The sequence below is a fragment of the Budorcas taxicolor genome, chromosome 11, assembly GCF_023091745.1.
Source record: "Budorcas taxicolor isolate Tak-1 chromosome 11, Takin1.1, whole genome shotgun sequence".
NCBI classification, from domain to species: Eukaryota; Metazoa; Chordata; class Mammalia; order Artiodactyla; family Bovidae; genus Budorcas; species Budorcas taxicolor.
The window spans coordinates 51,115,636-51,141,198 of NC_068920.1; the positions used below are offsets into that span (position 1 = coordinate 51,115,636).

Sequence of the window (25,563 nt, forward strand, 5' to 3'; positions counted from 1 at the left end):
GAGCCTGGTGGCTATAGTCCATGGGATCGCAGAGTCGGTCACGACTGTGTGACTAACTTTCATTATATCAACAATATTTACATTTAAGACCAGTAATTTTTATTGCTTTCATTAGTCACAGCAGTATTTTCCCTTTCTCTCCCCACCCCACCATAAATGTATTCTTTCTTGTGTCTTTTTTTCTCATGTGTTATTGGTTGACTGATTACTTATTGGCCAGTGACAATGCTCCAGAGCATGCTTTGAGACCTGGTTTCTTGTCTGCCTTTGCCCTTGCAAAGACCGAGAGCAAACTTGAACTTTCAAAAAATGAAAGTATCATTTGTTTCTATAACACCTACCAAATGTTTCAGTTCAATCTTTTACCTTTGGTGGTGAGTTATAATGAAGACTGTAGGCAACCGATGGGTAAATTATTTATAAGAAAAGTACAACAGTGATTACATGTTTGAAAAAAATTTTTTTCTTCACACATGAATGGTTAAGAAATTATTAGACTCCTTGAATAATCCTTTTCCTCAAGACTCTTGACTTAGGTGTTGGGTGTTACAGAGGAAAGGCCTGCTGCTGCTGCTGCTAAATTGCTTCAGTCGTGTCCGACTCTGTGCGACCCAATAGACGGCAGCCCAGTATCACAAAAATATTCCTCCCATGTAAACACTTGAAAACTTTGCTCCTTATTGTTGGAACTCAGAAATATCTCCTATTTGGTGAACCCTTTGGTAAGAAGTGGGTTTATTTATAATTTATATTAAACACTAGCAGCTTTTTTATAGAATCACTTTTTAATCAAGGAATTGACATTTTATTTATTATTTATTTTTTAGGCTTACTAGGAGAGCCTGATGTAAAGGTTAGCTCTCTTACTGCTAATAACTACTCCTAAATTATCCTTCAACCATTGTTTTTAAAAATTGGAATTAAAAAATATATATCTTTTTACTCAATTTATCTGTCTACATTGTCACACATAATTGAATGCTACTCATTGATGAATAGTTAATTCAGTGGTTTAATGTAGAGATTAGAATCTGCCAAGTTAGAGAACATAGCACTGTATTTGAGCAGGTCTGTGTTGGAACCTCAATGGAGACTGAATTACTGGGATAGGAGCCAGTTCCCTTCTGCTCAATGAATTAATTCCAGATGACTCTTCCAAAACAGTTGTATTTGCTTTCCCATCCAGCTCCACATTCCAGGAAAGGATTTTTAGTCATTAGGAAGTATGTACCGTTGACTCCAATACAATTCACAGCGGCTTCAGCAAATACTAAACGCAATCCTTGCCTCTAGAGACTCAGCAGTCTTTAAACTATGAACAGCCACCGAACCTGGACAGGTCTGACTTATCTGACTAAATTGCCACTTGACAGCTTCCTCTTAATTCAGTGAACTTAACAAATGCAAACTGCCTAATGGAGAGGAAGTAAATTTAAAGATTCTACATTACTACATAGGAGGTAAATTTAAAGATTCTAACTCATCTCCAAGAGATCCCATGTGGCTCAGTATTAAAGCTAAATTTCCAGGTTAAATCACAATGCTGCTGCTGCTAAGTCTCTTCAGTCCTGTCCAACCCTGTGTAACCCCATAGACAGCAGCCCACCAGGCTCCCCCATCCCTGGGATTCTCCAGGCAAGAACACTGGAGTGGGTTGCCATTTCCTTTTCTAGTGCATGAAAGTGAAAAGTAAAAGTGAAAAGTAAAAGTGAAGTTGCTCACTCATGCCTGACTCTTCACGAGCCCCTGCATTGTAGCCCACCAGGCTCTTCCGTCCATGGGACTCTCCAGGCAAGAGTGCTGGCGTGGGTTGCCATTTCCTTCTCCATAAATCACAATAAATGTAACTTAATAGACACATTAATAGACACGTACTTCAATTAAAAAGAAAATAACCCTTGCCATATGTTGTTTTCAAACATAGTGATACTGAATGACTAAGAATGAAAGGCTGGAAAAAGGTATATTAGGCAAATACTAACCAAAAGAAAACTGGGATAGTAATTGTAATACCAGACAAAATAGAATTTAGGTGAAAAACATTAAAGGGACAAGAAGAACCTTTAATAATGAAAGGAACAATTTATCAAGGCAAGATAGGGATCATGAACTTGTGTGCACCTGGTAAACTCTTCGTCTGCATAAAGCAGAATTGACAGAGTTATAAGGAAAAGCTGCAAGTCTATAGCCATATTGAAGACTTTAAAACATCTCGTTTAGAAACTGATAGAAAAAGCAACCAAAAAAAGGATTGAGTAACACAGTTAACAAAGTTGATCAAATGCCATATATGGAGGAATAACCTTGTATCCAACAAGGAGTATGTAAGTTTTTAAGCAAATGTGAAAGAATTATTAAAAAAAAAACCTTATGTTAAGGCATAAAAAATAGTGTTGAAAACCCCACAACAGCAATATTACAGACTGTATGTGCTGTGATACAGTGCAGTAAAATTAGAAATCAACAACAGAGCCAGCTTAACAGAGAGAAACATTTGGAAACAGGAAAAAAAAATGTCCTAAATAATCCTTGAGTTAAAGCACAAATCATAGTTCAAAACTAGTAAGCAAATAGAGCTAGTCAGTTATGAAAGTACTTCCTATCATTACTTACAGGGTGTAGCTCATTCACTTTGAGCCCTAGACGATTTTATTAGAAAACAAAATAGACATTAAATAAGCTAAGCAGTCAGTTCAAGAAACTAGCAGAAAAACAGCAGATGAGATGCCCTAGACAATTTCATTAGAAAACAAAATAGACATTAAATAAGCTAAGCAGTCAGTTCAAGAAACTAGCAGAAAAACAGCAGATGAGATGCCCTAGACGATTTCATTAGAAAACAAAATAGACATTAAATAAGCTAAGCAGTCAGTTCAAGAAACTAGCAGAAACAGCAACAAACAGCAACTAGCAGAACAACAACTAGTGCTCTCAAAGTAAAAGGATGAAAATAACAAGGAAAAGGGCAGAAATTAGTAGGGGAAAAGAACAATGATCAACAGACCAAAAGTGGGTCATTTTTATTTATCTAATAAAATAGACAAACCTCTCACTGAACCCATCAAGAGAGAAGGCAACAAATATATAAGGAATAAAAAAGAAAATAACCACAGATATAACAGAGACTTTTAAATTAAGAGAGCCATGAAAAGCTGCAAACAAAAAATTTTGAAGACCTTAATAAAAATTTTCTAGGGAAAACAGCTCAAATTTACTTAAGAAAAATTAGAAAGCCTATATGTAGATCATTAATGCTTACAGAAATTAAGCAGTAATCACCCCCTCTCTCCAACAGAAAGATCCCAAGATTAGACTAGATGGATTTTATGGAAATTTCCAAAAATATATATTCTTATCTTGAACTGTTTTAGAGAAAGGGTAACTACACACTTCTTGTAAGGTCAGTATAATCTTATTTCAGCAAACAGCGTACTTTTTCTATAAGGGGCAGATAATAACTACTTCAGATATAGAAGCCATATGGTCTCTCTCACAAATATGGCTCTGCCGTTATAATGTGAACACTCTCATAGGCAGTACTTAAATAAATTAGCCATGGCTATGTTCCAGTAAAACTTCATTTACAGAAACCAGTGGTAGGACAGATTTGGACTGTGGGCCATAGTTTGCTATGGACTGAGGAAAATTATGACCAACCTAGACAGCATATTAAAAAGCAGAGACAACTTTGTCTACAAAGGTCCATCTAGTCACGGCTATGGTTTTTCCAGTAGTCATGTATGGATATGAGAGTTGGACTGTAAAGAAAGCTGAGTGCCGAAGAATTGATGCTTTTGAACTGTGGTGTTGGAGAAGACTCTTGAGAGTCCCTTGGACTACAAGGAGATCCAACCAGTCCATCCTAAAGGAGATTGGTCCTGGGTATTCATTGGAAGGACTGATGTTGAAGCTGAAACTCCAATACTTTGGCCACCTGATGCGGAGAGCTGACTCATTTGAAAAGACCCTGATGCTGGTGGGAAAGAGTGAAGGCGAGAGGAGAAGGGGACGACAGAGGATGAGATGGTTGGATGGCATCACTGACTCGATGGACGTGGGTTTGGGTAGACTCCGGCAGTTGGCGATGGACAGGGAGGCCTGGCGTGCTGTGGTTCATGGGGTTGCAAAGAGTAGAACACGACTGAGCGACTGAACTGGAACTGGACTCCTGATCTTGATACTTAGAAATAAGAGTCAGTTCTCACCTATGAACATGGATGCGAAAATCCTAAGTGAAATAACTGCAGATAGAATCTTATGCTTTGTCAAAGTATCACACAACTCGGTTATCCCAAGAGTACAAGGGTAGTTCAGTCTGGGGAAATATGTTTATGTAATTTATTTCATTGAGATTAAAATAGATAAAATCACCATACCAGTCAATGAAGAAAAATTGTTTATTAAAATTCAGTACCCTTTCATCTTAAAAGCTGTAAGCAAACATAAAAGGAATTTCCTTAACTTGATAGAGTATCTAATAAAACCTGCCGCAAACATCATATTTTTGAAATTTTCAAAGCATCCCCCATGGCAGATAGGAATAAGACATTTATGATTGCTATCGTGCTGCCATTTATTATTGATCTGTGGTCCTAGCCACTTCAGTTAAGACAAAAATAAAGAGTCAAAAGGAAGAAGCAAATTACCATTATTTGCAGATGGTCTGATCATTAATTATGAAAAACCAAAGAAACAGAACAGAAACTAGTAGAACTAATAAAAGCATTTTTAAAAGTTTCAAGACGGGAGGAGGAAATGGCAACCCATTCCAGTATTTTTGCCTGGAAAATTCCTTGGACAGAAGAGCCTGGTGGGCTGCAGTCCGTAGGGTCACAAGACTGAGCACGCATGCGTGAGGGGGCTGGTAGCAATAAACAGGTAGAACCACCCCCCCCAAAAAAAGTTTCAAGACCAAAGATCAATATGCAGAAACCAGCAGCATTTCTTTAAACAAGTGGTAATCAACTGGAAAATATGTAGCTTGTAAAGATATGTATTATTCACAATAGCAACAGAACTATACTAAAACTGAAATACCTTGCTGATAGAGTGCAGGCTCTTTACAATAAGAATAATAAACTTCGTTAAAGGTTTTTAAAAGACACGAATAAATGGATAGAGATTGTCTATTCTTGAATGAAGAAACTAAGTATTGTAAAGGTGTGTTTTTCTCAAATTAATCCAAAAATAAAAATAAATATCCCCCAAGAAGTTTTCAAAAGATCTGAGAAACTGATTTTTGAAATTTATGTAGAAGAATAAAGGTACAACTACCTGAGTGTTTGTTTCATTATTTTCTTTACTTTTTTGATGCTTGAAGTATTTCATTTAAAAAGCAAAATTAAAAAATGGGTTGAAATTTCACTGGACTTACACTGGCTTCTCATCTACTTCATCTGTCTTCACTGTGTTTCTTTCCTTCTGTACTTGCTAAGTCTGGTGGATACCAGAAAGTTATATGTATTGAAGACCATATATTTTTTTCATAGGTTTCCTCATGCAGACATTTGCATTAGAGTTGTTGCCCTGAACTCCTTTTAGGCCTGGGCTTATTGCTTTTGATAGAGGAAGATTTTATATTACAGCTCCCTGAGAGTTCAGAATTTTTCTTTGGGAATATGGAGTTTTCCTCAGAGAGCTGCCTTTGAAATCAAGGAGAGTAGCAGAAAGCTTTCAGATACAGGTTCCAGCACACCTGACTAAAAGTGGCTTTAACAGCAGCAGTTATTTTCCTGACGTAAGAGGTCTAGGGGTTGGCCATTACCCTGTTGCTCCAGCGGCTCAGAGGTCAGGACTTTGGTTCACTTCTCATTGATTTTCTAGGCCTTTCCCTTACAATCACAAGATGATGGTTGCAGCTCCAAGTTTCAAATCCCCACCTGAGAAGCAGGGAGGTATAGGGTTTCTTTTTGTACAGCTCTTCTTATCATGATGGGAAATCTTTCCCAGATGCCTCTGAGAAACATTCCTTTCGGGAACCATTGACCCAGAATTGGGTCACACACAGTACCCCTAAACCTGTCACTGCAGAGGGCAGCAGACCTCCCTTAGTGGTTCAGTTCAGTCGCTCAGTGGTGTCCAACTCTTTGCGACCCCGTGCATGAATCGCAGCACGCCAGGCCTCCCTGTCCATCACCAACTCCCAGAGTTCACTCAGACTCATGTTCATCGAATCCGTGATGCCATCCAGCCATCTCATCTTTGGTCATCCCCTTCTCCTCCTGCCCCCAATCCCTCCCAGCATCAGAGTCTTTTCCAATGAGTCAACTCTTCACATGAGGTGGCCGAAGTACTGGAGCTTCAGCTTTAGCATCATTCCTTCCAAGGAAATCCCAGGGTTGATCTCCTTGCAGTCCAAGGGACTCTCAAGAGTCTTCTCCAACACCACACTTCAAAAGCAGCAATTCTTTGGTGCTCAGCGTTCTTCACAGTCCAACTCTCACATCCATACATGACCACAGGAAAAACCATAGCCTTGACTAGACGGACCTTAGTCGGCAAAGTAATGTCTCTGCTTTTGAATATACTATCTAGGTTGGTCATAACTTTTCTTCCAAAGAAAGTGGTTCGGGTGTGCCAGAGTTCTCACCTGAACAGAATCTGGGTCTTACTGGTAGCAGGGAGGAAGGGAGAATGCTTGTGGGCTAGATGGCCATCTGTCTGCTGCAGCGTCCACCTGAGTGTGAAAAATTGGTTTCAGAAGGTGCTGGTACACTTTGCCCATCCAGACTTAAGCAGAAAGCCAGGAATCTTTGTGGTGGGCCACCATTTTAGGGGAGGTTCAAAGGCCCATCAAGGGGAGCTTCCCAATGGCTCCGTGGCAAAGAATCCACCTGCCACACAGGAGACACAGGAGAGGCCAGTTTGATCTCTGGGTCGGGAAAATCCCCTGGAGGAGGAAGTGGCAACCCACTCCAGTATTCTTGCCTCTAGAGTCCCATGGACAGAGGAGCCTGGAGGGCTGCAGTCAGGGAGTCACAAAGAGTCGGTCAAGACTGAGTGTGCACATGCCGAATGTACGCTTCAGAGGCCTGGCACATCAGCTCCTCTGCCTGGACCTCAGGAGCACCCCCTGGAAACTGAGGGAAGGACAGGACACTGGGGTGTCCCTTGTCATTCCAGCCCTTTCCAGTAAGTACTTCCAATCCCAGTAAAACACTGCCAAGGAAAAAAGACATTTGCATTTTTTTCCTTTTTAAAATGTAGACAGTTGCTCAATTAATTTATGTTAACCAGACCTCAAAAGTGTTAGAATTGATATTGTAAACTTTGAAGTTCGAGAGACTACTCGCCTGCATGTGGTTGAATAATGAAAGGCAGTGGCTACTTTATTTGAAATCCTTACTGCTGGCTAAGATGGGCTTTTAAATAAAGACTTCTCTGGATTGGGGGCTTTGACAGTACTGACTGAAATTGTAACTGCTTTCATATGGTTACGAGGAAAACAGGCTATACCAGCTCTGTGACTGGACCAAGATTACATATACTCTGACTCAAGTCTTAGCCCCAAATGTCTGAGCCAAGTATCTGTCAAATGTGATCCTGACAACTATCCTGACCTGCGTGCAAGAATCATGTGAGAGATAAAAATATCTCTGTCCAGTTGCCTGTGGCAGCATTAGAGAGAGAGCTAGGATATGAAAGTGGGACTGTGGAAGGCTGTGAAAAAGTAAAGTGGTTACAGTGAACGCTGTCTCGAAGAACCTTTACCTCTGAGGAATCGTCCTCTTACTAGCACTGTGGTTTTATTTAAGAACCAAAATCCTATTCTTAGAAAAGAAGAGCTTCCTCTTGAGACAACTGCTAAAGCCAAATTTTAAAAACTGATAAATATAGGAACACTTCTTTGCTTTTAATGTAGATAGTACTGGAGATAAGGTAGAATCACCTTAGATAGAATTCCCCCAAGTAGATCTCCTGAGTATTAGAATAAAACTTGAAAGAAACACTTAAGGAACAAATTAAACTATTGTTGATTTGAAGTAATTAATTAGACTAATTAGAAGTGAAAATGTATGCCACTGAATTTCAGTGTACAGATGACAGCATTATTTGATTTACATTAGACTATAAAAATACATCTATTTCATTAAGAAAAAAAATGCTTTTATGTTTCCTAACTGCCTCTAACACAGAGTAAATCATAGAAACATATTGGTGTTGAATGCAGAAAGTACTATAATTAAAAGTTTTAAATAAATTATATGTATTGTCATAATATTAAGGTGATTTATGCCCTTAAAATTTGGAGAGTATTTCCTTTTCTGTACTTTGTTTTCATTAAGAAGAATAAATAATTGAACAGTGACTGCTGAAGAGACCTCTTTTCCACTTTGCAGAAGAGAAACGTGAATGACGTTCTGTGAGCCTCCAGCAGTCGTCCTTGTGCTGCCCCCTCTCCCAGCCTGCCTTGGGCCTGCGGCCTGGCAGCTCTGCTCCCGGGCCCTGTCAGAGGTGGCCTGTGGCAGGCACAGGTGACTCCTCAGGAGCCGATCTGAGCGCGTTTGGCCGGCCTCGGACCAGAGACCAGCGCTGGCTTTCCAGATGAGCATAGCCTGCCACCTCGTCCCACTTTTCCAGGCAGCTTCATTGGTTAATTCATGCAGTGCTGCCTAGCTGCCTTAGCTGGCTGTGGAGTGCAGTTATTTCTGAAAATGTAGAAAAGCAGTTTAAAGAAGAAAAGGTACACATTTGCATTCAAGTAGACCAAAAGCCACATGGGGAAAAGAATGGAGAAAGAAACCAGCATGTTGGCAAGAGAAAGGAAAATAATTTGTTGACAGATAATTAGCAAAAATTAATTTCAAAATATAGCTCACCCAGGAATCTAGGCCTTTGAATTGGCTTCTATTGTTTCTATTATTAAATATCTCCAAAGAACTTTTGGAGAACTTATTTAAAATTTTTGTTCATTCTGTACAAACATACTGAGCACCTGTCGTGTTTAGAAAGTATATTTGCCTATTTCTTTTAATGTATTGTACAAAATAATATGGCAGTTGTAGTAAAAAACAAGTTACTAGATGCATTTCCAAAAAGCTAAAAAGACATAGCCTGATCCAAAAGCAAAGTGGATGCCTCCATAGATCAGAAACAGAGCAGAACTGCAGAAGAGCAGAGGAAAGTCGCAGCCTGCGTGGCCTTGGTTGGCTGGTGGTTGAAGCCCTTGGAGTGAGGGGGAGGTCAGGGGCCTGATGGAAAGGACACCAGGAGCTGAGACTTGGCAAGGTGTGGGCCCGGGAAGGGAGAGGGCACAGCACAGCATGCCGTGCAGGATGGGGCGGCTCTGCAGGGCTCCCTGTATCCCCTCGGACCAGGAGCCCTAAAGTGCCACTCTGGAGAGCCCCTGACAGCAGCAGCACAAATAAGCCCTTCACCAGCTGGAACGTGAATTGTTTATTAACTTCAGATGGAATGAATGTTATAGCATGACCTGATAAAGAACATAAATATGTTCAGGATGCTCAAAAAAATAAAGGAATAACTTCTATTTTAAAAGAACAACAACAAAAAAAAAATCATGGAAACAAAGGTATCCATAATGGAAACAGGTAGATATACATAGATATGAAAAATATCAAATAAAAAAGGGACTAGAAATGGATAGCTTTATCCAGGATATGGTTGAAAAGTAAATTAGTAAATTGGAATATACAGAAAAGTTCACATATAATGCATCAGAAAGACACAGAGTAAAAAAAAAAAAAAAGACTGATGGGATAAACATTGTATTTACTACAGAAGCCTAACCGCTGTGTAAAGTTGCCCTCTCCCCATCATTCTCTGTCTATCACATGCTCTGTGCATTCCTGTCATGAAACTGGTGATTTAGCAGAATTACCCGGACTGTGTTTTTGTTGACTTGACCGCTTTGCTGTGTTCCTGCTGGGTGCTGAGCTCTGTTCTGGACGTACAGTGTACAGACAGCCAAGAACAAGTCAGATAAGGGTCTTATTCTCATGCAGCTTGAGTTCTAGCGTATTCATCACTGTACCTCTGGCATCTGCACCACTGTTTGGCTCAGATTAGGCATTCCGTTTATATTGGTGAATGAATGGGTAAATGACCGAAGTAATTCCTACCTCAGCATATCTTTGGTATGGCTGTGGCCTTGCTTGTTGTGCTGTTTGGCCAGTTTGCAGTGGTGAGAGACGTGGAGAGGAGAGGAGGACTTTCTCCCCAGAGCATACCCTGCCCTTTCCAGTCTGTGACCCCGAGAACACACTGTTACCGCTCCCACAGACCTGGGGTCCACCTGAGCTGTGTCCTCTTGCTTTTTACTTCTGTTTTACAATTTACTTCTGTTTTACAGGTTAGTCTAGAAGATTCAGAATGAGACCAGCACTGCAAGCAATGTCAATGCACACGTTTTTCTCTTTTCTTTTTCAGGCTGGAGTAAAAGGGACATTGGGAAGATTAGTTGGAATTTTTGAGGTAAATCTGTTAAAATCTTTGGTGCAATTGATATTATATTAATAACCATATATATCTTGACCTTAGACCATTCAGACTTCTGTAACAAAGATGCTAGAAATTGGGTGGCTTATAAACAATAGAAACTGATTCCTAGGAAGTCCAATTAAAGGTGCGAGCAGATTCAGTGTCTGGTGAGGACCCCCTTCCTGGTTCATAGACAGCTGTTTCTCTGTGTTCTCGCAAAGCAGAGAAGGGACCAAACATCTCTAGGGTCTGTTTTATAAGAACACTAATTCCATTCATGAGGGTCATCTGTCATAACCCAGTCACCTCCCACTGTCCCCACTTCCTAATACCATTACCTTGGGGGTTAGGATTTCAACATGAAATTGGGGTGGGGTTAGTGGGGTTGGCTCAGATGGTAAAGCATCCGCCTGCAATGTGGAAGACCCGGGTTCAACCCCTGGGTTGGGAAGATCCCCTGGAGAAGGAAATGGCAACCCACTCTAGTACTCTTGCCTGGAAAATTCCACGGACGGAGGAGCGTGGTAGGCTACAGTCCACGGGGTTGCAAAGAGTCGGACACGACTGAGCAACTTCACTTTGCTTTCTAGCAGGGACATAAACACTGTCCATTGCTGGTTTTTTTTTTGTTTTAATTTTCTTTTGGCCATGTGGGATCTTAGTTCCCTGATCAGGGATCGAGCCTGTACTCCCTGCACGGGGAGTTCAGAGTCTTCTCTTTTAAAATCCCATTAATCTTCTCCGTACAGCTAGAATTATTTGTAAGAATTGTTTTTCCCATCTCTACCTCTCCTCCTCTCCTCCCAAGATGTGAGAAGGGGTAGATAAATGAGGAGGAGACAGGAGGAAGAGGAGATGAGCAACTGCAGCAGAAGAGACTAACAAGCACTTACTGGAGTAGGGATTTGGAGAAAGTCGGAAATCGGGGTAAAGATGAGCAGGGCTGATAGGAGGAGGGGCCATGTGTGAGGTAATCAGCTTGCTTGCATGAATGGGCCCTCCACCCATCACAGTCTCTTATTTTTCTGCTGTGATAACTAGTTAAATGTGCTTCTTACCTTTTCTCAAGAGGTCCCCAATCCTTTTCTCACTGTTTTTGAAAAGCTGCTTTTTAGGGAAGAAGAAGGAAAAACCAGGGTAAAGCCTTGGCTTTGGAAGCCCAGCCAAAGAGCTCACCCTCTGATTCAAGCATGGCATGTTTTCAGTAGGCTAGCTGTCGCTATTCCATATCTGATTGTCGGACGACAAAAGTAAAAGGAGTCCTTGGATCTGAGCTCTCTGGACATATGCAGTGGATTCTGTTTCATTTACATAATCTCAGCTCTCTAAGGAGAAACTCTCTGTCCCTCTCTTTCTGCCCTTCAGAACCAGGAGAGGAAGCATAGAACGTATGTCTATGTGCTCATTGTCACAGAAGTGCTGGAAGACTGGGAAGACTCAGTCAGCATTGGTAAGTTGTCCCCAGATGGCCTCCCAAGAGCTCTCACAACCAGCCTTGGCCACACTACAGCTCTTTACCCAGAACCACAGGCGAGAGCCTGATAAAGAAAAGAAATAACAGAAGGATGTGTTTAAATAAGCATGTCTGTTTTTGAACTTGTGAAAAGTACTATTATATTTTTAAAATGTTCAAAAGGAAGCTGAAGTTGGATGCATAGTGAACAATTAGAGACAAGGCCCGTAAAAATAAAACCAGAATTGGATTTTTCTAAAACCAAATTGGATCCTCCCAAGCAGATATTAATCGTGGCCTCTACATTGCTAGGCTTGCTGCTGGCCACTGACCCCCAGTGAGAGCAGGACTGCAGCTGTTCTTGCGATGCTTATTCACATTGTTGGAGGAAACTGTGACTTCAGTGGTGTGAGCCCTCCCTCCAGAGCTGTGTAGTAGGTGCAGAGTGGTGGGAGTAACTGGAAACTACCAGTTACATTCATGTTACCCTTGAGGTGAACTCGCCTTTTCTCCTAAGGAGCCATTTTCAGTGATCCCAGATCAGTTGTGTGTATATATATCTTTTGACCTAAAAAGTGAGGTGATTTAATGATTGGTTCATGGTTTTAATCTTTGAGCTCTGAAGGAAAAGCATAGAAAAACATAACATTGATTTAATTTCTGTTATAAATTTGGCAAATAGAACTTACTTATCAGAACCTCTCGCTTGTTAGTACGTGCTTCGCCATCGTGCCTCTCAGCACTGTTGATCTGGACATTTCAGGGCCTTTCAGTTTTTAATTGCTTTGTATTTGATAAGAATGCAGTAAGCTTAAGTATAAATAAATTTGGTGAGGGGGTATTAAAAATAGACTCTTTGATAGCTGGTGCTGGGGCCAGAGATGAGTGTGGTGTGGCAGGCCCTGTCCTCAAGACTATTCTGTTGGGTCAGAGTTGTACACTTGTGATACTGATTTTTAAGGCACCATTGCTCTGTTAACATCCAAACAAGCCTGTCACCTGTACTCCTGCTGAGAATTGACCCTAATGAAACTATCTAAAATATGTTTTAGATAGCTAACAGGGAATAAGCCTGTTAGCCTTTTCACATAAGCCATTTTCAGGTGAAAAATTGGGTCTTAAAATATACAGGTCAGTGAATGACAAGTGATCCAGGGTCCATTCATCTGATGGAATGTTAGGCAGCTGTTACACACATACTTACGAAAGCTGTGTACCACGGAGAAGAGCTTATGAGACTGAATAGGTGAATGAAAACAGGGTATAGAATTATGTGTATACTATTTAAGACTACATCAAAATAGGAATTTGAAATGAAAACAAAGATGAGGTACTGGTTTTCACCTGAAGAACTGGCAGTGACAAACAGCAGTTAACAGTGCTGGCAGGAGGGTGGTGAAACTGACATTCCAGCACAGAAGCAGGACTGGGGATCAGCACATCCTTCCTGGAAGGCTGTTTGGCAGTGCATGTCACTAGCCGTATAAGGTTCAGATCTTTAAAATTGTAGCATTCTTTATAATAATTAAAATAGCAGGCTGTTGATGTCCAGTGGCGGAAAAATAGTTAAGTGAATGACGTTACATCCATGCTAGACAGTGTAACACAACCGCTACGTGTCATGCTGAGAAGAATGCTTAAGAAGCAATGTGAAGTGAGAAAGAAGCAACAACAGTAATAGCGCGTTGTCTTACAGCACGTACTGTGTGCCAGGCATTGTCCGAATGCTTGACCTATTACCCCTCGCAGCAGATTTGAGAGATAAGTACTGTTGATTATCTCTGTTTTATAGAGGAGGAAAGGGGCACAGAGAGGTTCAGTAACTTGCCCAAGCCTGCGTGGCGGATTAGAGCCTTTGATGTGACTGGAGCCCAGCAGATTAGCATCAGCGTCCATGTTCCCAACAGCAGCACTCTATCAGGGCCTCTGAGGAATTTGGAGCACCTTAAAGCATGATCCCAATTATAATTGTTGAGATAGCTGTGTCTTTTTCAAATAAGGTGAAAGATAAGCAAATGCACTAAGGTATTAAGAGTAGTTACTTCTAGTTTGTAAGATTACAGGTAATTATCTTGTTCTTTATGCTTGCTTCTGTTTTTCCCAGTTTTAGCCAATGATCTTTTGGTAGCTTTGTCAGAGAAAAAATAACAAAGAATTTTAAAACTTGCATTTGAAAAAATTTTTGAAATACACTGAAAATAGTGATTGTGTTGAAATTATATTTTCCTCTTTTTAAGAAAATATCTTCTTTACTATAGATACATCGTTCTTTTTATTTATTTTTGGCTGCGCTGGGTCTTCACTGCTGCGCCCAGGCTTTTTCTGGTTGCAGCGAGCGGGGGCTTTGCTTCGATGCTGTGCTTGGGCGTCTCACCGTGGTGTCTTCTCTTGTGCAGCACGGGCTCCAGGCACTCGCGCTCCACTGGTGGCAGCACACAGGCCCAGTAGCCATGGCTCACAGGCTTAGTTGCTTTGCAGCATGTAGAATCTTTTTTTTTTTTTTAGTTATTTATATTTGGCTGTGCCGGGTCTTAGTTGCATCGTGTGGGATCTTTATTGTGGCGCATAGGCTCTCTAGTTGTGGTTCTTGGGCTCAGTTGCTCCTTGGCACGTGGGATCTTAGATACCCTATCAGGGATCAAACTCGTGTCCCTTGCATTGCAAGGTGGATTCTTAACCAGTAAACAATCACAGAAATCCCAGATATATCACTCTTAGATAGGACTTTTAAAATAAATACCTGGTTACAGGTCAGCCATCCCAGTAATTCTGGAAGCTGCATCAGCTTCATGTCTACTTTTGTGGGAGATGGGAATGCTGGCTGGGCTTCAGGCACGTATGTGTCAGCCATGGAAGGCCAGAGGCCCAGGAGCTGGAGAAGAAACAGCTAGCAGTGGTTCTTTCCAGAGTACGAGTTTCACACTGTGACTCTCAGTTCTTCAGTTTTCAGATTTCTTACCTATTTTCTGCATTAGGCGTTTGTATAGTATTTGATACATACAAAGTGTGCTTCCATCACCCTTGTTAGAAAAGAAAATAGGAAAAATGTATTTATTAAATGTTGATAATCATTCTGGCTCTTTTGTACTATGTAGAAATATCAGTCAATGATAAAGAAGATGAACACTAAATATTCATGGGAAGGACTGAAGTTGAAGCTGAAGCTCCAGTACTTCAGCCACCTAATAATGGTGGTAGTGGTTGGTGGTGGTTGAGTTGCTAAGTCGTGTCCGACTCTTGTGACTCCTTGGACTGTAGCCCGCCAGGCTCCTCTGTCCATGGGATTTTCCAGGCAAGAATACTGGAGTAGATTGCCATTTCCTTCTCCAGGGGATCTTTTAGACCCAGGAATCGATCCCGAGTGTCCTGCATTGCAGGCAGATTCTTTACTGACTGAGCTATGATGGAGGTCACCTGATGAGAAGAGCTAACTCATTGGAAATGACCCTGCTACTGGGAAAGATCGAAGGCACGAGGAGAAGGGAGCAACAGGATGAGATATGGTTGGATGGTGTCACCGACTTAATGGACATGAGTTTGAGCAAACTCCAGGAAATAGTGAAGTACAGAGAAGCCTGGCATGCTGCAGTCCTTGGGGTCGCAAAGAGTTGTACACGACTTAGCACCTGAACAACAAGAACAACAACAAAAACATGGAATCACTGTGTTGTGTACCTGGAACTCATACGCTGTGCTGTGGGTTGTTTACACTTCAGTTTAAAGAAGCAAAGGAGGACTTTGCTGGTGTTCTGGCAGTGAAGAATCTGCCTGCCAGTGCAGGCAGCGTGAGTTTGATCCCTGGTCCAGGAACACTCCGCGTGCCTTGGAATAGCTACTGAAGCATGCATGCCTTGGAGCCCCTGCAGCAAGAGAACCGGCCACAATGAGAAGCCTGCGCGCTGCAGTAGAGTATCGCCCCCACTGTCTGCAACTGGAGACAGCCCTTGCGCAGCAGCGAGACCCGGTGCAACCATAAATAAATAACTTTTTAGAAAGAAAAGAAAAACGTTAATGACGGTAGTTTCTGTGGGTTTTTTCCCTGCGTTTTCTCAAAAGTTACAGGATCAGGAACCTGCTGCTACTTCCCTTTTGCACTAATTTCTTTCACTCTGTGCCTCCACAGGAAGGAAGCGGGAATGGTTTAAAATAGAAGATGCCATAAAAGTGCTGCAGTGTCACAAACCGGTGCAGGCGTCGTATTTTGAAACGTTGAGGCAAGGCTACTCAGCCAACAACGGCACCCCGCTTGTGGCCCCCACATACTCAGTATCTGCTCAGAGCTCGATGCCGGGCATCAGATGACTGAAGATTCCCTGTAAGAGAAGTGAAAATCGGAAACGAGACTGAAGTGCAGGTCTTCCCTCTCACCCTTGCTCTTTCACCTCTCCTCACAGGCCTCCTCTTTCAAATAAGGCATGATGGGCAGCAGAGAAAGGGTTTATTGATAATGTTGCTGTTTGGTGTTAAGTGATGGGGCTTTTTCTTCTCTTTTTATTGAGGGGGTGGGGGTTGGGTATGTAATTTGTAAGTACTTTTGTGCATGATCTGTCTCTCCCTTTTCACACCCCTTCAACTCTCTAAAGAGGCAAACAGCCTTCCCTCTGCCTTGGATTCTGAAGTGTTCCTGTTTGTCTCATCCCAGCCCTGGCCAGATTTTTTTTTTTTTTTTAAATTAAAAGATATCCATTATGAGATGAAACCTTTCAAGAATTTGTCCCATGATGTGCTGTTCAGTCCAGTAGGCTGGTCACTTTCACCGCAGGATGCGTTTATCTACACATTATATACTGGACATATAATATGTAAATAAATGACTTTTAGAAGAGGCATTTGTTTTAATTTTTCAAGGTTTCATTTTTCAAATTCGGGGTGTTTCTGAAGTGGAGAGCCTCACAGTTCATTTGCTTTTTTGTTTCTGATGCTAGTGGCTAGGTGAGCTTCCCCGCCCTCCCCCTCCCCAGTTGCTGGTGTAGTTACATAGGGTCCGGGAAGGGTTCAGCTCCTTCAGTCTCCCAGGACTCACGCCTTCTCTTCTCGAAGCTGTGTTTCCACGCCAAGAAAGAAACAGGAAGAAACCTATTTTCTTTCTTATTACCAAGCCAGGAGCAAATGGCCTCAGCTCAGATCTGGAGAAACAATGCTAGAAATTGAATTCCTCCCTACATGTTGACAATAGGGATTTGAACTGGATTCTTGGAATTACTATCAAAAAAACTGGAGCGTCGAGCACTGTTTCTCTCCTGCTGGTTTGGAGTTTTTTCCATAATGCTACTTACCGCCGACAGCAGCCTGTCTCCCTGTGCGTCCATGCCTTACACCGCGCGGAGCTCGACATGGTCCTTGTGCCCGAAGCATCCAGCTGTGCTTGGCAGGCGCAGCTGCACAGCCCTGTCCCATTTTGGGTAACCATGTTACGTTCCTGAAAAGTACACAGGAGGAAAATTCAGATGTTTGCTTGTCTTTGTAATGTTATAGCACTTGTAATTGTACCATGGAGCATGCTCAGAAATATTAAATTTATCTCCCACCAGGATGTGAAAGGTCCATTGTCTGCTGAGAAGTGGTATGGGAGAATGCTTAATCACTTACTAGAACGGCTACATAATGCATTGGCTCACTGCAGACTGATGGCTGGATGCTGGCTTCATTTGCCAGTTGTGTTGTTTAGCAGACAAATGTGCAGAAAAGGGTCTAGAGACTGGGGGTGGAGCAGGGGGACCCTGATCAACCCCTGGCTTTGGGACAGGAGTTTATTGCTAAACTGTTAGTGGCATCTCCTTTGTCAAAACACAGCTGAGATGTGAAATTAAAATCATAGTTCTCTTTATTTAAAAAGTCTAATAAATACTCAAACTTTGAAAAACTTTTGTTCTTCCCTCCCGCTAAAAGAAATGTGTTTATCTGGTAGGCCTGGTCATTTAATGTTCAGCGTTTTGGGGAACGTCAGTTGGACTTTAATTTGCTATCAATTCTGTTTGCATCTGATCCCAATCTTAAAACACAGCGCCAAAAAGCGGGGCTGGCAGTTTCCTTAGCACCACTCTACCTCTGGGAAAGGGATCCCGTCCCCACGGAAGGGTCCCAGTGGATAGAAAGCACCATGGGATTTGAGTCTAAATGCCAACTCACTGTCCACGTGTTCTGCTTGAAATGAACACACTGCTGCTTATCGCCTGATTTAGAGCATTCTGGGGATCTGTCCAAATAAATTAAAGGGACTGTAACATAAATTCAACTAATCACTAAATGGAATCCCCAAAAAACAGTCTTCCAAATAAATTCTGCCTTTATGATACAGAAAGTGCTTTGCAAGAAAACAGTCAGTACTCCTGAAATAGGAACTGCAGTGTTAGTGTTAATAATGATTTGTGCGTTTTTAGTGATCTGACGTTTTCACTGGGCTGGTGTAAAAATACACTACCCTACAAAATCCAGTTTGGATTGTTGTTGGTGTCTTTGGGTCAGGAACATGAACTGTGCCAAGAAGTATTTTTCAGTCGTGAATAGATCCCATTAATGCAGTTAACTGGAGAGATTGTGCTGCTGCTTCCTCAGCTGACAAAAGGAGGCTTTGTCCAACACCAGAATTGTTGAAACTGGTGCTTTTGTCTGTGGCACTGGGATTCTGATGATCGGGGCTTGGTGTTTTTCCCTCCCTGGCACCATCAACACCATGGCTGTCTCCTGATGTGTAGTTACAGCCCTGTCGTGATAAATTACTTGGACGCATGGTCGCAGTAGCCTTTCTGTCTCCCTCAAAGAAAACAGAAAACAGAGAAAAGCACCAGGCTTACCTTACTTGCAGAATGTTCCAGCAACACTGATTTGCCATTAATTCTGCAAGTACTCACCTTCTTCAGGCTTGGCAGAAACAGATTCCTTCCTGTGTTCAGGGCAGACATAAAGTCTCTTTCTTACAGTGAATGGACATGTCTTAGAGTCTGGCTATTACTGGAGAGTCCATTGGAACCCACCATACTCAAGATGGAGAAAGATAGCAATAGAACTTTTTAAATTTAAATTTGTTCATAATTGGAAGCCCTTGGGGAAACATCAGTGAGATCATGACTTTTTTTTTTTGGAACAGGACTGTGTGTGTGTGTGTGTGTGTGTGTGTGTGTGTGTGTGTGTGTGTGTGTGTGTGTGTGTGTGTGTGTGTGTGTGTGTGTGTGTGTGTGTGTGTGTGTGTGTGTGTGTGTGTGTCTGTGTGTGTGTGTGTGTGTGTGTGTGTGTGTGTGTGTGTGTGTGTGTGTGTGTGTTAGAAAGAGAAGGACTACCAGGGGTCAGCCACATTGGGTTTTTTGTAGCCTCTAGGACAGTGCAGCCCATGAAACAGAAGTCTTGATTTTTCTCATAGCAAACATCACAGGATGGAAAAGTTGCAGGGTTGACTGCGTTTTTTACAAATGTCTGCTGCCCTATCTGCCCTGTGTGAAGAGGGCTCCCGCACCACCGGTTCTGAGCTGAGGCCATCTGGAGGGGGTCAGAGGTGGGGAAGTATTAACTGCTGGAGGCGCAGCAAGGCCTGGGAGGTGGCTTGGCCACAGGGCTTCCGCCCCCAGCATTGCGTTGTGAGAGCTACTCAAAGGGAGGCCCTAGAGTCCTTGCTGCCGGCGGCCTTGGTGAGTAGAGAGGGTCACTGCCCTCTGAGAGTGTTTGCAGTTTTTTGTACTCTTGTTGCTACATAGTCAGGTTGCTTCATGGCAGAGAAATAGTTCGGTTTCGATGTTAGGAGTCAGCCCGTGTAAAGTCTCTCAGACTCGCTTAGAGGAAGTCACCTTGAATTGTAGAAGGAAAAGTTCCCCACAAAACCACGCTTCCTCTTCCCCTTTCTTTTCACCTCGTACAGTGCCTCTTTGGCGGCTGCTCTAAATGTCCTCAGCCAGATGGGTCTTCTGCTGAACCTGGGTGTGCGTTGCACACTTAACATGTTTGTCATTCCCATCCAGGGCTGTATTAACACCTCTGTTCATCTCCCCACCTGATCTTTTTTTCTTAAACAGCTTAGCCTGAACCATGTTTTTTTGTTTGTTTAGTTTAGTTTACGAAAAGGATTTAATAACCGTAATGTGATTTTTGCCTCAACTGTATGATTTTTTAATATTTCCAAAGCGTTCTATAAGCCCATCCTAGTTAACAGTGGAATAAGAACTAAAATAACCTGGAGAAATCTCCACGTTGGGGTAAATTTTTGCTTCGAGAGAAGCAGGAGTTAGATAGTGTAGCTTCATCTTGATCCCCAAATACAGGCACATCCATATCTTTTCAAAAAATAGGAGACATGCAGGACAGTCAGCTCAAGCAGTTCTAGGGATAGGAGATTGTTGGGGATTCAGTGATGCAGGTGGCTCCTCGGGTTCTTGTTCTTGAAGACTTTAAAAGAGGTCAGTCCTGAGGCTATGTGGTGTGTCCTGCCCAGTTGGGGTGGGAGTTGTTCCTTCTGAGCCCTGATGGGTTGGAGCCTGTTTTCACAAGGCTGTGCAGCCTTTGACTTAGTGGTCCCAGCCTTGCTCCCATCAGGGCACCCCCTTCACCTGGAGTAGGTGGGAAAGTACCCCAGAGTCAGTCTCTGTGCTCGGGGTGAGCTTGAAGCAGAGTCCACACCATCACCAAGAGCTGTGTTTTCCGGGTCACCTTAGATGTCACCTGAAGCAATGAGACATTCTGGATTTTCAAGTAAATTGTGAACTGCCAAATACTGCAATCTTTAGACTATACTACATCCTGTGAGGTCATCACAAGTCCTGGGAACCTGGAGATTTTAGGCAGACTCTTCTTGGGAGGCCAGGAGCCTTCCACTTCTGCCTCTGAAAGGGCAGCTTCACACTCTGACAATGTTTTTGCATTAGCTTGATAACCTTTCAGGATGGGGAATGCCTAGTCAGGCCATCTGAAAAAATACGTCTCACCTTCAGATTAATCAAATTGTTGTCCTCCTAATCCCCTTAAAAATTAATAAATACAGAAAGAAAGAATCCCATTTGGTGTTGATTCTAACAGACTACTTGAGCTGAGGCCAGCAGTCACATGATGGATCTCATGTGTCTCTGCAGCATGAAGCTTTCGGAGTGAAAAGGCATGTCTCTCCCCTGAAGCTTTGTTTGTCGTGATGATTTGTGAGCCTGAGCTTGTCTTAGAGAATGGGACTGTCCACCTGGCATGGGGAGTGCACAGGAAAGCCGCCTTGACTCAGAACTGAGCGCCCCAGGAGGGCCTCTGCAGGAGAGGGAAGTGCTCAAGGGTAATATCTAGGAGGTGGCGAGTCACTGCTTCTGTTCCTCTGACCGGGTGTTCAGTTAAATAGCTTTCCTTCGGTTTACATTCCCAGTTCTTAACCCCAAACAGGGGCCACTAGAACAGCAAAGAAGGCATTTAACCCCCTGGAGATAGGCTCTAAAAGGCAGCAGTCTTGTCATTTTCCAGGTTCATCTCCATTTCAGTGTGCTACCCATCCTCCCACCCCTACTGCCACCAGGCCAGAGGTGAAGATTCTATTAATCCTCGAGTTGGGAAACATAAATTCTGGTCTGGAACACTTACCTACTAAATGGCTCACCATCTGTGGACTGTGTTATCTGTGAGGTGCGCTGTGTTATCTGTGAGATGAACTTTTCAAGGAACTTTCCAACAATACAGTAACATTGCTCTTGCAGGCTTGAGCTCCCAGGCAGGCATTAAGATCAAAACCTTAAGGCTTTGGAACTCCTCAGGAAAAAAGCAAGATACCCCAGTCCCGATGCTGGGCCTTGAGATGGGACTCCCCCGTCTGTAGAGTAGGGTAAGTGGCTCACCTTTAGAAAGTCATTTCTCCGTTGAGGTTGACTGTAGATTCCTGCAGGAAGTGATACCGATACGAGCCTGGCCTTCTGAACACCTTGTGCTGATTAGAGCAGCAGTCGATCCATGTAGCCTCTTGCACCTCATTTCTGTCCCATTGGGTAGAAAATAGCGTTTCAGGGTTAAGGCTTGATCTTGCATAACAGATATGACTTATGCCAGGGAAGGTACAGGCTGACTGTGGAGAAGCCCAGAACCAGAACAGGTTGGCCTGCTCCACCTAGGGTCCCCACAGGGGCCTGGCCGACGTTAGGGTCGTGGGGAGCTTCCAGAGCTCTGAGGGGAGGGGAGGACTTTGAGGGCCCTCTCTCGGCCAGCACACAGCTTGGATACAGGAGGGAGTGGCAGGTGTCTGAGCCATGTCCACAGACCCGCACTTGCCCTTCGGCCTCCCACATGACTGAGAGCATTTTTTGCTCAGAACCCAAAGGGACTTTCTCCAAAATCCTCCGTTAACCGGATCCTCTGCTGTTCTGTTAGCCTCTGAGAACCTGCCCCTGTCACTCGCCTGCTGCCCAGGGCACAGGCGTGCAAGGTCATTCAGGGCCCAGCAGCCGCATGGTGCTGCGTTTCGTAGTTAGAAAACCAGTGGGTCACAGAGATGTTATGGGGAGGGAGGTGGGAGGGGGGGTTCATGTTTGGGAACACATGTAAGAATTAAAGATTTAAAAAAAAAAAAGAAAACCAGTGGGTCCACTCTTGTGAAGGAGACAGTGTGGAGTGCGGCTGTGCACACGCCAGGTCTGCTTTTATTGTTTCATAGTCTGAAAGCATTCAGACTGGTTTATGATTGAACAAAAAGTTGGTGGTTAGAATAAGTAAAATGTCAGTGCGTCTGTTTTGAGAAAGAGAAGACAGTTTGCCCTGTGTTTGAGGAGGCAGTAGCATTTAAGGGTGTTGTCACAGAAAAGCAGGCATCTCTGGCCGCCCGTTAGTAGCGTCTTTATGCTTGCTTCTGTATAAGGAGCCCAGTCTTTAGTTCAGGGACCTTTCTCGCATCCTGCCCATTGGCCCTGGCAGGGGATGGGCTCTGAGGAAGCAGTGAGGCCCCAGCCCTGTTCTCTGAGCCGCAGAGCGTGGTCTCAAGCAGCATAAGGCCTGTTTGAGGGTTTTCCTAGCCATGCCTGCCTCCACTCCACTCTTGCTCCCCTTTCGCTGCAAGTGTTCCGTTGCAGCCTAGGTCCAGGTCCAGGTGCGGTCTCCCTTTGGCCAAGTTCAACAGGTATTTCCAAGGAACCCCTTGGATGGAGGCAAAGCAGCCAAGATATGTTGAGTTTAACTTTTTCTGAAGGACAAAGTATTTGTCCCTCCCCAGTCATGCTTATATGTTTTGTCTGAAGTTTAAATGACCAAGGCTCCAGAGCTGAGACAGAGCCAGGGACCCACGCACCCAAACCAGACTGTTCTGACCCCACCAGCAGTCTGCTTTTGTCTCCTTCCATCAGGACCACACAGAAAAGCAGACAGCTTAGCCTTCCCGGTGATCGCTGGTTCCTCAGTGGCCATTCTGCAGAGGGAGAATGGGTCACCTATTGAGGAGTGTGCTGAGTATTTGTAGAAGGGGTTAGAGAGCGGAAGGACCAATGAGCTGAGCCCTCACATCCTGGGGAAAGGTGGCAGAATAATCTTGAATGAGCTCAAGAGAACCGGGGAATCCAAGGAAAGGTGCCTGTTGGGGAGGAGAGGTTGGTTATGGTCCCTTAACCTCCAGGAGCCTGGCGCTTCGTTGTGGAATGGGCTTTGGGAATATTGCCCTTACTGCAATCCCAGTGCACTCCGGGACCTCGGTGCTCTCGACCCACGGGGGATGGTCTTGTTTTCCTTTTTTTTTCATTTCCAAAACAACCTTGCTTGGTATTGTATGGAAAATCACGTTTTCGTCTCTACCCACTCAGAGCTACCAGGCCAGATATGGCCGCTTCCCCGTCTCTCCACAGCGGTCACGAGGAAGGCCTTCTCAGTGCTCTTAGGGGCCAAGGGGAGGGGGACAGTCCAGAGAAGGCGGAAGGAAACTGAGCTTGCCTGCTTCCCTTTCTCTCGGAGGCCGTTCTTCGGCTTCCTTCACACCTATTTCCTGTGGGTGCAGGCAGTTGTGGAGGAAGGCTAAAAAGAAAGTACAAGACAGGTACTCTGAGATTCAAGTCCCACTTCCCCCCTGTAATAACCGGCCAGCCGTGTGTAACCGCCCCCTTACTAAAGTATTCCCCATGTAATGCTGGCAGCAGAGGACAGCAAAGCCCTCCCCCATAGTCTAGATGGAGCCCTGGTATTAACCCTAAAATCCCACCCTCCATCCCACTCCTTTTGTAAAAACAAATGCTTTAACCTGTGAGTGTGCTGTTCCTTTCTATGTGTTAATCAGTTTTCTTTCCACTTGAACTGTGTGGGAGGGAAGGGCATTGGAATTGTAGGTTGTATTATTGTGCCAATCAATAAAAACCAGTATTTCTCACACATCCCTGCTTAATGTCTGGTCTCTTCTTTCTAGAAGTTTTCCTTGAGTCCTTCTCATCAGTCTCATTTTGATCCCCCCTCCCTCCTCTGCTGGATTCTTGAGAGTTGCCCCAGAGATCAGAGGTAGCCCCATGGAAGATTTGCTGTTGAGGAAATTCAAGTGAGGAATGAAATGAAGCCTGGACAGGCAGAGGGGGTCAGTGCCAGGGAGTCCGCAGCAGATGTTCTAAGGGGCGTGAGGAAACAGAGGTGAGCCACACCCAGAGGTGCTCTCCTGTGTGGAAGCAGGAGTTGGGTGTGGTGGAGTCAGGGAGGGCTGAAACAGTGTTTTGAAGATGCACGCTGGTTGAACTTGGAGAGAACAGACGGTGTCGCCAGGGAGAGAGCAACATGAAGTGAACTTTGTCCACTAGGCCAAAGATAGATGATGGGCATTAGGGGGCTGTAATGAAAAATAAAGTGTGACAAGACCAAATTAGGGAAAACCCCCAAAACCCAGGTCAGGGAGTTTGGCTGCAGACATGTGAAGTGATCCTGAGTAGGGCAGTCTTGTAGAACCAGCCATGTTTGAGGAGGCAGCAGGAGAGATTGGAAGGGAGCTGCCCAGAAGCTTGTGGTGATGCCAGGTCATGCAGACGCAGAGGGTGGGCCTGGAAGTGGAGCAAGGGCTGGAGACGCAAGAATAAGCAGTGTGCCACCATCAGATAAACACGTTTAGCTACTGAGGACAGCTGGCCTCTCTGGAACTCTGGTAGCATCACCACTGGCCAAGGTTTGTAAGCCAAGAAACTTGATGTCTGTGTGACCAGAGAGTCACTACCAGGACAAGACTCACATGAATCTAACTCGTGAGAGACTGAGATGTAGGTGCCTGGATGCCAGTTGGCCCATTTATATGATGATAAATGTCAAACCAAGTTACCTGAGTGCACCAGCTATCTGTGTGGGTAGCCAGTCATTTGGTTGCTAAACAATTGTAGTCTGATGTCTTCATTCAACCACAGGGCAAATTTCCTAACAACTGATCAGGGTACCCTTTCCTCCTCAAATTCTGATTCTGTAGGCCTTTTTTATCCCATGATGATCACCCTCCCTTCCCCTATCAAAGGAGCCTTTGTTTTGCCAGATTTAGTGTGTGCAATGAGGGTATGAACTATGAACACTGATGCAAGCGATATATACAGGAAACCACCAAATGGCCACCTCTACTTGGGATCTGGGGAAATGCTCCACTTGCCCACGTCAGATCTTTTTCTTTCTGTTTTATTTGGCTGCAGCAGGTCTTGGTTCTGACATAATGGAATCTTTGTTGTAGCATGTGCGCTTGTGCACTGCCCTGCAGTATGTGGGATCTTAGTTCCCTGACCAGGGATCAAACC

The 25,563-nt window shown here is 43.7% G+C and overlaps 1 protein-coding gene across 1 annotated transcript in view; it reads left to right on the forward strand.

The window, feature by feature from the left end:
* The window catches only part of RPS10 (ribosomal protein S10), a 132,350-nt gene extending 114,644 nt beyond the window's left edge, over positions 1 to 17,706 (forward strand). Inside the window, exons 7-9 of the mRNA XM_052648463.1 lie at positions 10,390 to 10,434; positions 11,806 to 11,890; positions 16,017 to 17,706. Coding sequence (XP_052504423.1) covers positions 10,390 to 10,434; positions 11,806 to 11,890; positions 16,017 to 16,195 — 309 coding nt within the window. The 3' untranslated portion in view covers positions 16,196 to 17,706. The remainder of the gene's footprint in view (positions 1 to 10,389; positions 10,435 to 11,805; positions 11,891 to 16,016) is intronic.
* The last annotated feature ends 7,857 nt before the right edge of the window (positions 17,707 to 25,563 follow it).